The 15589-nt window shown below is 43.0% G+C and overlaps 1 protein-coding gene across 1 annotated transcript in view; it reads right to left on the reverse strand.

Moving 5' to 3' along the window:
- Nucleotides 1–15589, reverse strand: part of DNHD1 (dynein heavy chain domain 1) — a 64141-nt gene that overhangs the window by 38054 nt on the left and 10498 nt on the right. Inside the window, 7 exon segments of the mRNA XM_059875118.1 lie at nt 1800–2043; nt 2134–2399; nt 4072–4123; nt 4269–4406; nt 4515–4769; nt 12383–12539; nt 15461–15571. Of these exon segments, the coding sequence (XP_059731101.1) occupies nt 1800–2043; nt 2134–2399; nt 4072–4123; nt 4269–4406; nt 4515–4769; nt 12383–12539; nt 15461–15571 (1223 nt within the window).

Raw genomic sequence — 15589 nt, forward strand, 5'->3', positions numbered from 1 at the left:
GAGGCCTCAGGGAAGTCAACAGAAGCCAGCCAAGAAGAGCACACGGCCCTGAAGCCCCCTCCAATGCCAGGTGCCACCCTGGGAGGAAAGTGAGCTGAGGACGCTTGAGAAACAGAACAACCCAGAACCGTAGTATGAATTTTGAATTGACCAATTACCCCAAATAGACTGAATTAGACCAAAAGTCCTACTTTAAATGGAAAAAAAAAATGTGTTCACTTTCAATTGGAATACAGTTGTCCTTAGGGGAATTGGTTCTAGGACTTCTGAGGATATCAAACCCCACACATGCTCAGTTCCCTTATAAAATGGCATAGTATTTGTTTATAACCTATACATGACCCCCTGTGTACTTTAAATCATCTCTGTGCTGTGTGCTAAGTCACTTCAGTCATGTCCGACTCTGTGTGACCCCATGGACTGTAGCCCATCAGGCTCCTCTGTCCATGGGACTCTCCAGACAACCATACTGGATTGGGTTGTCATGCCCTCCCCCAGGAGATCTTCCCAACCCAGGGATTGAGCCTGCATCTCATGTCTTCTGCGTTGGTAGGCAGATTCTTTACCACTAGCGCCACGTGCGAAGCGCCTTAAATCATCTCTAGTTTACTTAAAACACCTAAAACGATGTAAATGCTATGTAAATAGTTGTAAATACAGTGTAAATGCTATATAAACAGTTGTCGGTTCAAGTTTTGCTTTTTTGAGACTTTCTGGAATTATACCCACAGACATAGAACATACAGATATGGAGGGCCAACTGTCTGTTCTTTTACCATCAGCAGAATTTAAGGCTACAGCACAAGCCAAGATCAGTTAAAGAGAGTAACTTTTTATACATACAAATCGTGGTGTCGATTTTGACTGCTACATGTGGAGAGAGGGCACCCTTGATTCCTGAGGGTCTCAGTAAAGAAACTGAATTCTTCTAGCCTAAGGAGCAAGCAAAGATTTTCCTCAGTCACATTTGGTCTGACTCCTTCCACACCATAAGAAGAGAAAATGTCAGGTGACAGAGACACCTTTCCTGAGAAGTGTGGGGGATGAGCTGGGCCAACACAGATGGAGAGGCCGTCCCCTGTAGCGGACAGCTGGCAAAGGGAAGGATGGGACCTGGGGCTTTGCGAGGCTCTACTAGTTCCTGCACCAAAGGTCTCTGGGGGACGCTGAAGGCCCAAAGGGCCATGTGGATACGGTACAGAAGGCGAAAGAGAGAAGGGAGGATAGGACTTCGCTGGTGATGCAGTGGTTAGGAAACCGCCAGCCAGTGCAGGGGACACAGGCTCCATCCCTGGATTCCACATGCCATGGGGCAACTGTACCCACGTGCCACAACCAGTGAGGACGCAACTACCAGGCTTCGCAGGTGGCTCAGTGGTTAAGCCTCCTGACAACCCAGGAGACAGGAGATGCAGGTTCGATCCCTGGCTCAGGAAGATCCCCTGGAGGAGGAAATGGCAACTCACTCCAGTATGCTTGCCTGGGAAACCCTGTGGACAGAGGAGGATGGCAGAATACAGTTCATAAAGGTCGCAAAGAGTCAGATATGACTTAGCAACTGAGCACACACGCACGCTGCAACTACTGAAGCCCGCATGGCTAGAACCTGTGCTCCACGACAAGAGAAACCACTGCAGCGAGAAGCCCCTACTCGAGGGACACCGTAACGCGAGAGTAGTCCCCATTCGCTGCAAGCAGAGAAAGGCCGTGGCATGCAGCAACGAAGGCCCAGTGCAGCCACAAATATATAAATAAATAAAAATTTTAAAAGCCAAGAACGGAGGCTAAGCAGCACTCACCCATCTCCGCCCGTATGTTGCGGCAGCTCAGCAGCAACAGCCTGCCTCTTGTGATCAACTCCATGGGTATCCCGGAGACTTGGGCCTGCCAAGCGTTCAGGCGGGTCACCAGCATCACGTAGTTCTTAATAGGATAACCTCTCATAGACTCCAGCTTTTGACACCCCCAGGCTTGCAGGAACTCATAAACGCCTGTCATCCAGTGATAATCCCTGCAGAATTCCTGCACCTCCTGCAGCATGTCCTAGAGGCAGACAAGGGGGTTAGGGCAGAGGCGGGCAGCTGTGACAGGAACTGGTGGCCACCATCCCATTCCTTAAACCTCTGTCCTCACCTCCAGCAGGGCCTGTTGGACAGCCAGTGCCTGCTGGATTTGGGAGCTGTTGTCCAGGTCCTCTTGCAGCTGCTTATAATCAAGGGGTAAGTACTGGCCCCGAAGCCGGTGCCCATGGACCTCCAGGGCTTCAGTAACTGTGCGAGACTTCCAGGGCCACACCAATCCTATATTCGGGCCACAGAAGACGTCCACAGCATCGCTGGGCTGGCCCTGGAACTTGGGCATCATGAAGTCTGAGTCTGAGTAGTCTTCTTCATCTTCGTCTAGTGGGGGACATACCACGATTGTCCATGAGTGCCCTCCAGGGACCATATACAACCTCTCCCTCTACCCTGAGTGTGGACACACACATTACACACCTTACACATTCTCTATTCAAGAGTGAGTTTACACATACATCTATATCATAAGCATAGTGTCAGGGAATCTGTTAGGGTTTAGATGCAGACAGCAAAATTTACTCCAGCTAGCATATGCAGTGAAAGCATTAGTCGCTCAGTCATGTCCAACTCTTTGCAACCCCATTGACTGTAGCCTGCCAGGCACCTTTGTCCATGGATTCTCCAGGCGAGAATAGTGGATTGGCTAGCCATTCCCTTCTCTAGGGGATCTACCCAATCCAGGGAAGCCCAGTATAAGTAGCTCAGTATAAGCCCAGTATAAGCAATTCTTTTATAAAATTACATGAGTTGTGAATGACTGCAAGAACTGAAAAACAAAACCACCCTAGGCCATGTGTCCAGGGATTTGTGCTGCCTGGCAAATTGGGATGTCATTGCCATACCACCAGCTACATAAACACATGATCATAAATGATTACGAGCCCCACCAGCAGAACAGATGGCATGCGTCCTGCCTCTCTCCCCTACTTACCTCAATTCTGAACTGAAGTCACATATAGCTCTAAATAACCTATGACTCCCAGCCTCGAGGAGGTCTGAGAAACGCAGTCTCAGAAATGCAGAACAGAGGAGGAGGTGCGGAAGGAAGCTGAGCAAGCCAGTCCTCAGCACCTGTCTTAAGGAATATCCTTGAACCCAGCCTTCACCTTAATTCTTGGGTTTCCCTGGTGGCTCAGAGGTTAAAGCGTCTGCCTGCAATGCGGGAGACCTGGGTTCGATCCCTGGGTCGGGAAGATCCCCTGGAGAAGGAAATGGCAACCCACTCCAGTATTCTTGCCTGGAGAATCTCATGGACGGAGGAACCTGGTGGGCTACAGTCCACAGGGTAACAAAGAGTCAGACACGCCTTAATTCTTAGAAACTGGTTAATTGCCAACTTCGGTATTTAAGATTTGCACAAAAAGGGAGAAGAGGCATCAAAATGTTCATAAATTAGATTCATACAGCAAACACGTAAACACCACGGTGCCCCCTCCCAAGGGCCCGTCCTCAGATCTCTTCCCTTCCCCATCAGGACTCACTTTCTAGAACTAACCCAGTTTCATGGTTTTAAACACCATCTATTTTCTCTGGAATTTGTGTCTAACTCAGATCTCTCCCTGAATTCCAATCCCATTTAAACAACTGCCTAGTCCACACCTCTACCTAGATGTCTACCTTGCACCTCAAACTTTTAACAGCTGCAAATGGGCTCTGATCTCCACCCACTCCCCTCCAAATTGCTCCTCATGCAGTCTTCCAACTTCAGTAAACAGGAACTCCATTCTTCCAGGTTGTCCAATCAAAAACTTTGAAGTTATCTTTGACTCTCTTCTCTCACATACAAAGCACCCACCCATCACAAAATCCCATTGGCACACTCACGAGGAGCAAAAATATGCCTCTACCCTCCTACCTCCCAACACATGTTCAGACCCAGGTTAGAGCTGCTCCATCCATGTCCAGTGCCTGACTCTATGGCCATGAGGACACTGCATGTGCCCTTCTCCCTCCTTCCACCCTTCCTTACCACTGCCTAGGGCTCCTTAAATACCTTCAATATACAGGGACTCCCAGAAGGCCTTCAGGTCTGTAGACTGCATTACCTTCATCCCAAGGTGCAAAGAAGGGGCAGAAAGAGCAAACAATGAGGGTTCAGACCAGGCTGAGGGCTTCTGATTCTAGATAATAGGAACAGGGTATTCCCTGTAGGAAATTCCTCCAGCCAGCCCCCTGCCCAAGCCATAATACCTTCAGGGCAGAGGCCTTCGTAGACCTTAGGCCCACAGTTAAAATCTGGATCATATTTTCAATACAGGGCTCATGAGACAGCTGACCACGACTGTCAAAGACCAGCTGTGCTGAGAGTAAAGGTTTCTGCCTTGGGGCCTGTAAAGAAAGGTCAGGAGAGGTTGTGGGGCCAGAGGGCAGTATTGCTCCCCACCAGTCGGCCCCTGACTGCCTGCCCACCTTCCCCCATGCTATCCACCACCTCACTTGCAGGATGTTGGCCACAAAAGAGGTTATCTCCTCCTCTATGATGGACACGAGGTTCTGGCAGATCATATAGTCTACCAAGCGGGCCAGCTGTCCCATCTGCAGCAACCAGGCCTCCGCCTGCTTCAGCCTCTGCTCCAGCTGCTCGCACTGCACCTTCTGAAGGTACACGGAGGTCTGGTCTGTCCTGATCCTCTTGCAGTTTTTCAGCCGCTTCTGCAGGCCCTGTTGCATGTGGTATGTATCCTCGTGGATCTGTCAGGAGAGTGGAAAGTTCACTGGAGAAAGGGGGATGGAGACCAAACTGGCCACCCACTGGTCTGTTGCAAAGCTCTTGGGTCTCAGAGTCTAAAACCTTGACCCTAGATATGCAGATGGAGGGCTGCTTCTTAGTAGAGATTGGCCCTGGAAATCTTTAAGTGACCAGAGAAGATGTGAAATGGAGAACATATATTGAGAGGCTACAATAAGTTGATTTGATAGGCCAGGCCTGTCTGCCAAATGCTCCCGGTGAAGTGAGAGTTGCTCAGTTTTGCAATTCTCTAAGCCAGAGTGGGTAGCTGTTCCCTTCTCCAGGGGTTCTTCCCAAACCAGGGATTGAACCCAGGTCTTCTGCATTGCAGGTGGATTCTTTACCATCTGAGCCACCAGGGAAGCCCAAGAATACTGGAGTGGGTAACTTATCCCTTCTCAAGCGGATCTTCCCAACTCAGGAATCAAACCAGGGTCTCCTCCAATGCCCCCGGCGGGGAACTCAAATAGAAAGTTTGTGCGTGTGTAAATAGAGAGATTTGCCATGCATAGATTAGACAAAGAAAAAAAAAAAAGATATTCAACAAATAAGGCTCAGTAATTATTCCAGGTTATGGTGTCCAGTCACTAGGCCTGGGTGATATGGCATGCTGACCAGCATAACATAGCCTTCTGTGAGAGCAGAAGCTCTCTGTGGCTACTGACATAGACTTTCTAGTGGGGGACGGGAAATGTGGGATAAAAGCCTGGGAGCTTCTTTGTAGGTTCATCTCACAGCTGGGAAGTTCCTCAGCCTACAAGAGTGCTGATAGTTGCCACCTCTCTGGCCTGTCCTGATGAGGAACAGAGGGGAGACACCAGGAAGGTATGTTTGGCCAGATGGACCCTTTTGTCCCTGTGCTCTCCTATCCTTTTTGATGATCAACAGAGCTTGTGGTGAGAACTATGAGGTAGCTATGAATTGAATTCTGCTCACCCTGAGCTCAGATCCTAGTCTTCTGAGACCCAGACACAAGGCAGTTAAAACCTAAGCTAGGCATGTCGTATACAAACTTGCCCTGGATACTTGGCGAGGTGTCCTCTTCCATGCTCTAGCAATGCCCTCAACATCCAGTAGTTCCTATACCATAATCCTTAGTCCAGTGCACCATTATCAATTCATGTGACTCGTCCACCACACTGTAAATTCTCCAAGGAATTTACTCCTTATTTGCTTCTGTCACACTTAACCCTAACTGCTTAACACAGAGTCTGGCATGGTTAGTTCCATTGTAAATGTTTATAAAAATAAGGTATCATCTCACATTGTAAGAGGACTTACCGGTGACACCAAGGATAAAACCATGAACAACAAGGTCCTACTGTATAGCACAGGCAACTATATTCAATATCCTGGGATAAACTATAATGGAAAATAATATTTTAAAAAGAATGTATATATATATATATGTGTGTGTGTGTGTGTGTGTGTAAAATAGAGTCACTTTGCTGTACAGCAGAGATTGGCACAACATTGTGAATCAACTATACATCAATAAAAATTAAATAAATAATAAAAATAGAGGGAAAATGGAGATTCTAAAAAAAACACTAACAACAACAATAATTACTACAATAGAGTATAATCTATTTAAAACCTTACCACTAGGGACATTATATCAATGCAAAGAAATAGAAGAAAACGATAGAATGGGAAGGACTAAAGATCTCTTCAAAAAAACTAGAAATACCAAAGGAATATTTCATGCAAAGATGGGCTCAATAAAGGACTGAAACGTATGGACCTAATGCAAGCAGAAGATATTGAGAAGAGGTGGCAAGAATACACAGAAGAACTGTACAAAAAAGATCTTCATGACCCAGATAACCATGATGATGTGATCACTCACCTAGAGCCAGACGTCCTGGAATGTGAAGTCAAGTGGGCCTTAGGAAGCATCACTATGCGCAAAGCTAGTGTAGGTGATGGAATTCCAGTTGAGCTATTTCAAATCCTAAAAGATGATTCTGTGAAAGTGCTGCACTCAATATGCCAGCAAATTTGGAAAACTCAGCAGTGGCCACAGGACTGGAAAAGGTCAGTTTTCATTCCAATCCCAAAGAAAAGCAATGCCAAAGAATGCTCAAACTACTACACAATTGCACTCATCTCACACGCTAGTAAAGTAATGCTCAAAATTCTCCAAGCCAGGCTTCAATAGTATGTGAACCATGAACATCCAGATGTTCAAGCTGGTTTTAGGAAAGGCAGAGGAACCAGAGATCAAATTGCCAACATCTGTTGTATCATCGAAAAAGCAAGAGAGTTCCAGAAAAAAAATCTACTTCTGCTTTATTGACTATGCCAAAGCCTTTGACTGTGGATCACAACAAACTGTGGAAAATTCTTCAAGAGATGGGAATACCAGACCACCTTACTTGCCTCCTGAGAAATCTGTATGCAGGTCAAAAAGCAACAGTTAGGACTGGACATGGAACAACAGACTGGTTCCAAATCGGGAAAGAAGTACATCAAGGCTACGTATTTTCATCCTGATTATTTAACTTATGCACAGAGTACATCATGTGAAATGCCAGGCTGGATGAAACACAAGTTGTAATCAAGATTTCTGGGAGAAATATCAATAACCTGAGATATGCAGATATGCAGAAATATCAATAACCTCAGATATGACACCACCCTTATGGCAGAAAGCGAAGAAGAACTAAAGAGCCTCTTGATGAAAGTGAAAAAGGAGAGTGGAAAAGTGGGCTTAAAAATCAACATTCAGAAAACTAAGATCATGGCATCTGATTCAATCACTTCATGGCAAATAGATGGGGAAACAATGAAAACAGTGACAGACTTTATTTTTAGGGGCTCCAAAATCACTGCAGATGGTGACTTACAGCCATGAAATTAAAAGACACTTGCTCTTTGGAAAGAAAAGCTATGATCAATCCAGACAGAATATTAAAAAGCAGAGACATTACTTTGCCAATGAAGGCCTGTCTAGTCAAAGCCATGGTTTTTCCAGTAGTCATGTATGGATGTGAGAGTTGGACCATTAAAGAAAGCTGAGCACCGAAGAATTGACGCTTTTGAACTGTGGTGTTGGAGAAGACTCTTGAGAGTCCTTTGGACTCCAAGGAGATCAAACCAGTCAATCCTAAAGGAAATCAGTCCTGAATATTCATTGGAAGGACTGATGCTGAAACTGAAACTCTAATACTTTGACCACCTGATACGAAGAACTGACTCACTAGAAAAGACCCTGATGCAGAGAAAGATTGAAGGCAGAAAGAGAAGGGGATGACAGAGGATGAGATGGTTGGATGGCATCACTGACTTGATGGACATAAGTTTGTGTAAGCTCCAGGAATTGGTGATGGACAGGGAAGCCTGGTGTGCTACAGTCCATGGGGTCTCAAAGAGTCAGACACAACTGAGTGACGTAACTGAACTGAGGGGCATTATCTTTAAAGTTCTAAGGAGATTTCTAATGGGGCTTCTCTGATAGCTCAGTTGGTAAAGAAACATTGTAAATCAACTATACTTCAAAAAAAAATAATAAAAATAGAGAGAAAATGGAGATTCTTATTAAAAAAAAACAAAGTAACAACAATAATAACTACAACAGAACATAATCAGCATACATTTTAAAAACCTTACCATTAGGGGCAATATCTTTAAAGTTCTAAGAAGATTTTAAAAACCTAGAATTCCATATCTAGCCATAGTATCATTGAAGTTTGAAGATGAATAAAGACATTTTTAGATATACAAAGACTCTAAAAATTTACCATCCACAGATTCTCTCTGGAAAAAAAAGGAGTATATTTCTGACAGAAGAAAATGAATACAAGAAGATAAAGTGGTCTACAAGAAGTTGCAATGAGAAAAAAAAATTGTGAAATATATTGTTAATTCTAAATGAGAAGCTATAAAACAAAAATATTTGTAACAATGTAGGACTAAAATTCCAGGAGATATCAGAAAAAGCATAATGAGAAGGGTGAAAGGTAGGAAGAGGAGAAAAAGAAAATTAGAAGAATACCAAGATTTTATTCTGCTTGGGAGAAAGATATAGATAGAAACCCGGCATTTATTCAGTCAACAAACATTCACTGAGCACCAACTGTATGTCATACACTACAATAAGTAATAGAAACATACTAGTTAATGAAACAGATAAAAATTCCTACCATCTTGTTGGAGTACATACCATAAACATAATAAATAATATACAATAAACATATAAATAGTAAATTTATATTGTATGAAAAAATTATGAGAGCTGTGAAAAAAAAAACAACAGGAAACAAGGAATCAGGAGTGCTGGTTAAGGGACTTCCCTGGAGGTCCAGTGATTAACAATCTGCCTTACAATTCAGGGACGCAGGCTCGAGCCCTGGTCGAGGAAGTAAGATCTCACATGCCAAGGAACAGTTAAGCCCACACCTCAACTACTGAAGGAGGGAAGGAGGAAGAAAGGAAGGAAATGGGTTTATACCAGTAATGCAAAGGTGGTCTAACACTGACAATTCACCACATTAACAGACTCAAGGAGAAAAATTACATGATCATCTAAATAGAAGAAGAAGAAAAAAAAAATCACTGGACAAAATTCAACACCCATTCATGAAAAAAACCTCTTAACAAACTAGGAGTTGATGGAAACTTCTTTAAAAATTGATGAGTATCTAAAACACTCACATATAACATCACTATTTGTTTCTAATCTATCTGAGTTATTCAATAATGCTACATTTTAATGGACAGCAGCATGCTTTTATTCAGCACAGATTATAAGCTTGGTTCTGTAACAGTTCAGTTGCCAGCTGTGATGATCACTGATTCTGCCTTACTGCCCTTGCACCCCACCTTTGGGGTGACTGCCAACAGGGACTGGTTCCATTCCACTCCACACAGCAGCACAGGAAGTGGCAAGTGTTGCATTTGCTTGTCCTTTCATTTTTTCAATGGTGATTTTTAAAAAGTTAATTTTAATATAGACACGTTTTTTATGGCTTTTAATTTTTCTGTTTTAAGAAACCCTGGGATGATAAAAATATTATCTCATGTTACCTTCTGAAAGCTTTTTAAATTTTCTTTTTGCACTTACTGTGTCTTTTACCCACCATGAATTAATTTTTGTATATGGTATAGCAACTATCACAAAACAGCAATGTTTTAAAATATCATTTATAATAGCAACAAAAAGTGTCTAGTATCTAGCAATAAATCTAATGAACACAAATATATTCAAGACCTCTACAGGAAACCTGCAAAATCTTGTCAAAAGTAATTAAAGAAATAAAAATAAATCAATAGATCTATGTCATTGATTAGGAAACTAAATATTGTTAGGATATCAATTCTCCCCCAAATTGATCTATAGATTTAAAGCAAGTGAATAAAAAAAAATTCCAGTAAGGTATTTTGTGGAAATTAACAAGCTGATCTGAAAATGTATATAGAAATTAAAAGAACTAAGAAACCTAGGGAAATCTTGAATAACAAAAAGCTGTAGGTCTTACAATACCAGATATTAAGACTTATTATTAAGCTACAATAATTAAAATAGACAAATTGATTAATGGAGCAGAAGAGAGTCCAGAAACAGGCCCACACATACACAATCATCTGATTTAAGAAAAAGACACCACTGTAATTTAGTAGGGAAAGGACAGTCTTTTCCATAAATGAGAACAATGAAACTTGACTCTTACCTCACACCATACAGAAAAATTAATTTGAAATAGATCATACAACTAAATGTAAATGATAAGGTAATAAAATTTCTAGAAGAAAATATAGGCGAATACGGGATAGGACACTAACCAAAAAATAATCATAAAATGAGCTTCAAGAAAATAAGAACGTGTGCTCATCAAAAGACACTATTAAAACATTAAAAAGGCAAACCACAGACTGGGATAAATGTCCACAATATTTATATATTTGATACCAGGCTTATATGCAGAATATATAAAAGAACTCCTACAAATTAATAGACAACCCAATCAAAACTGAACAAGAGTTAAATACGTCACAGAAAAGAGTACCAAAATGGCCAATAAACATTTGAAAGGATGCTCAACATCACTGGTGATCATAGAAACACAAACTAAAACCGTACACTCACCAATATGGTTAAAATTAAAAACCTCAACACTCTCAAGTGCTGATGAGCTCACAGGACAACTAGAAGTCTGATGGGAATATAAACTGGAACAACTACTCTAGAAACCTGTTTGGCACTGTTAAACATACCTAAACCCTATTCTAGCAATTCCACTCCTGGAATATATACCCCAAAGAAATGAGGGTTTAAGTCTATCAAAAAACATACAAACTTCATAAGATTATCCACAATAGTAAAAAACTGGAACTAACACAAATATCCATCAACAGGAGAATTAACAAATAAATTGTGGCTGCTGCTAAATTGCTTCAGTCGTGTCCGACTCTGTGCGACCACATAGATGGCAGCCCACCAGGCTTCCCCGTCCCTGGGATTCTCCAGGCAAGAACACTGGAGTGGGTTGCTATTTCCTTCTCCAATGCATGAAAGTGAAAAGTGAAAGTGAAGTCGCTCAGTCGTGATGCCATGGACTGCAGCCCACCAGGCTTCTCTGTCCATGCGATTTTTCCAGGCAAGAGTACTGGAGTGGGGTGCCATTGCCTTCTCCGGAAATTGTGGCACATTTGTATAGTAAAAGACTACACAGCAATACAAAAGAGTGAACTGCTACCACCTATGGTGCTATGGATAAATCTCACTAACATAATGTGAACTGAAAAAAAAAGCCAGACAAAAAAAGAGTAAATGAAATTTCAAATCAGACAAAACTAATCTATGGTGACAGAGGTCATAACAGTGGTTACCTTTGTGGAGGCACTGATGAGAAAGTACCAGGGAACTTGCTGAGGTTCTATAGACATTATATATCTTGATCTGCCGGTAGTTATTATATGGGTGTATACATAAGGAAGGGTTTCCCCAATGGCTCAGCAGTACAGAATCCACCTGTTATGCACGAGATGTGGGTTCAATCCCTGGGTCAGGAAGATCCCCTGGAGTAGGAAATGTTAACCTCCTTCAGTATTCTTGCCTAGAAAATCCCCTGGACAGAGGAGCCTGGTGGGCTACAGTTCATAAGAGTCGCAAAGGGTCGGACATGACGGAGAGACTGAGCACGCACGCACAGGGGGCATGTACCGCAGACGTAAAGTAGGCACAAGAAGGAAGGACTCCATGACTGGATGCTTCTATCAGCCACGGTGACCTATCAAAAGTTTGAGAGGTTCCGAGATAAGCCCAGAAACACATAAGATCAGGATCCCAACTTTCAAATTCTCTACTGCTCCTGGCACAAATGACTGAAAATCAGACATTGTTATGTTCCTTCTCGACTCTGCTCAAGCCTTTAGGAAAAGATTGACTCTAAGCCTCTGCCTATTTGTTACTAATCCATCCACCTAGAGTACAGGCTGCTGTTGGTAAACAGGACAAAGACTCTGAGCCCACTGCAGAGTCCAGAACACACTGGGAAGCTTAAGCCAAGAGATAGCTGAAACCTTGGCGTGTTCAGCTTGGAGAAAAATCTCACCATAAATGGGAGCCTCTTACCAGATGAAGGATGGATGTGCAGAGACGCAGGCAGCGATAGAGCAGCCGCAGAGCCTTGTGGTTCTCCTTGGCTAGAGCCCGCCTCAGGTCCAGCAGCTCGTAGCACTGATCTGCTTCATGGGGGAGCCAGGACACAGAGTGTAGCTCCTGCAGAAGTCTGGAATCAAGGGCTAAACTGGTCAGAGCTGGCGACTCTGCCCTCCTTCCTTGGACTCTTTTGACGTATTCCTAGCCCAGCTCACCCCAGAATGAACAAAGGTTTAGAGACAGCATAATGTTCCCAGTGACTGACAGTGACAGCCTCCTCTTGAGGGTTCTTTGGAAGAGTTTAAGCCCAGGGCGTTCCTGACTGTGGAATTCTTTGGCAAAGGTTTGGGGTATGCACAAATGTTTACACTGGGTAACCCTTTCTGCCAGGAAAGAAGGTCAAAGAGATCCTAGGGTCTGACTTAGAAGGAGAGACTGCAGAGGCTTCTTCCTTGGAATAAGGAAAGCCGCAGGTCTTTACAGTCTAGACGGACAGACAGGTTTTAGAATCAGAGGTGAAGGAACTCCATCTTCTCTATGGGCTGACCATCCCTGAAGAAACCCACTTCTGTTATTTATTCCCCCCACAACCACCCTGAAAAATCTACATCTCAAAATATCCTTGAAAAAATGGACTCCCTGATAAACAGAGGATGATCATATGGGTACCATTTACTCAGTTCCTACTGAGGCATTGAACATGGTACTTTATATTCATCATCTCATTTAATTCTCACTGCTGGTTCGTTGAGTAAAGAAAGTGAAAGTAAGTTAAAGTGAAAGTTACTCAGTAATGTCCGACTCTTTGCAACCCCATAGACTATAGTCCATGGAATTCTCCAGACCAGAATACTGGAGTGGGTAGCCTTTCCCTTCTCCAGGGAATCTTCCCAACCTAGGGATGGAACCCAGGTCTGCCTCATTGCAGGCAGATTCTTTACCAGCTGAGCCACAAGGGAAGCCCAAGAATACTGGAGTGGGTAGTCTATCCCTTCTCTAGCAGATCTTCTTGACCCAGGAATAGAACCAGGGTCTCCTGCATTGCAGGCAAATTCTTTACCAACTGAGCTATCAGGGAAGCCGTCAAGTACAGAATCCGCCTGCAAAGCAGAAGACTTGGGAGAGGCTGGTTTGATCCCTGGGTCAGGAAGCTCCCCTGGAGAAGGAAATGGAAACTTAATCTAGTATTCTTGCCTGGAAAATCCCATGGACAGAGGAGCCTGGCAGGCTACAGTCCAAAGGGTTGCAAAGAGTTGGTTATGACTGTGATTTTTTTTTTTCAAACAGCTGTGGAAACAGTGTCAGACTTTATTTTTTGGGGCTCCAAAATCACTGCAGATGGTGATTGCAGCCAAGAAATTAAAAGACACTTACTCCTTGGAAGGAAAGTTATGACCAACCTAGATAGCATATTCAAAAGCAGAGACATTACTTTGCCAACAAAGGTCCATCTAGTTAAGGCTATGGTTTTTCCAGTAGTCATGTATGGATGTGAAAGTTGGATTATAAAGAAAGCTGAGCGCTGAAGAACTGATGCTTTTGAACTGTGGTGTTGAAGAAGACTCTTGAGAGTTCCTTGGACTGCAAGGAGATCCAACCAGTCCATTCTAAAGGAGATCAGTCCTGGGTGTTCATTGGAAGGACTGATGCTAAAGCTGAAACTCCAATACTTTGGCCACCTCATGCAAAGAGTTGACTCATTGGAAAAGACTCTGATGCTTGGAGGGATTGGGGGCAGGAGGAAAATGGGACGACAGAGGATGAGATGGCTGGATGGCATCACCGACTCAATGGGCATGAGTTTGAGTGAACTCCAGGAGTTGGTGATGGACAGGGAGGCCTGGCGTGCTGCAGTTGATGGGGTTGCAAAGAGTCAGACATGACTGATCGACTAAACTGAACTGAACTGAACTGAGTAGCAAAAATCTTTTGTTTTCAGATCAGGAAACTGGGGCTCAAAGAGTAAGGTCTCTTGCTAGTGTTTAGGACTTAAATTTGGATCTGTGCATCCAATTATGCCATGATGATTAAGCTAGACTGGAGAAAATCTAGAGCTGAGGTTGTGAACTGGTAGCACATGGGCCAAATTCAGAATGAAAGAGTTTTTGTATGTACCACTAAGAGTTGGCCAGCACAGTGTTTTAATAAAACTTTTTTGGTGTTTTAATAAAAATTAAAAGATAACCAGATAAAATTAAGAGATTTTACAACAAAATGTGGATTCCTAGGTCATCCTGAAAAAATAACGTGGCTGACGTGCTGGATCCATATTCCTAATGGTAAGAATCAGTTGGAACTGAGTAGTGACTGTCCTCTTCAGGTGCAATCCCCAAGCTGACTGCAGTGCCATGGTCCCTAATGTCTTGAAAGCAGCCCACTGTGTTTCTTTCACAGCTCTTCCTTGGGCCCTGCAGGCATCTGAGCTTGCAACTCCTATCACAGAAGATAACTGCAATGGTTGAGGAGTTGTGCAGACAAAGTAAGCAAGAACTGAAAACGGGAGAAACTTTTTCTTAAAAAAAAAAAAAAGAATTCAAGTAATACCATGGTAAGAGCAGAGTTTCAAATACCTACATTACATCCTCAGATTTGATATTTAATAACTGGACAATCTGGAGAAAGTTGATACAAAAATTTATTAATACATGGATATGTTCAGAATATATTTTTCAGAGGAAAAAACTGGTTACATAACAATTATGTAAAGTATGATTGCATTTGTATATATGATGGGAAAAAAGACTGTAAGAATATGTGACAAAATGTCATGGTTATCTGTAGATGGTGACACTGAAGAGTTTTTCATTTGTGCTCTTTTTGTATTTTCCAAATCTTCTAAAATGATCATGTATATTACTGCTTATAAAATACTTTTCAGAAGTCCACTGCAGGGACTTCCCTGGTGGTCCAGCGGCTAAGAACTCTGTGTTCCTAATTCAGTGGGGTTAGATTCAATCCCTGGTAGGGAACTAGATCAACTAAGACCCAGCACAGCCAAATAAATAAATACTTTTTTAAAAAGTCTATAGAAGTTGTGACTTGAAGACTCACCTGCTGACATGGAGCAGCCCAGCTCCAAAGTGGGGGACAGCCAGGAGCAGGTGTTTCTCTAGGAAAGACCGATGCTGGTGCAGCCTCTGCAACTTCACACCCTTCTTCCAGCTACAAACCAGAGGGAAG

The sequence above is a fragment of the Bos taurus genome, chromosome 15 (genome assembly GCF_002263795.3).
Source record: "Bos taurus isolate L1 Dominette 01449 registration number 42190680 breed Hereford chromosome 15, ARS-UCD2.0, whole genome shotgun sequence".
Classification (NCBI taxonomy): domain Eukaryota; kingdom Metazoa; phylum Chordata; class Mammalia; order Artiodactyla; family Bovidae; genus Bos; species Bos taurus.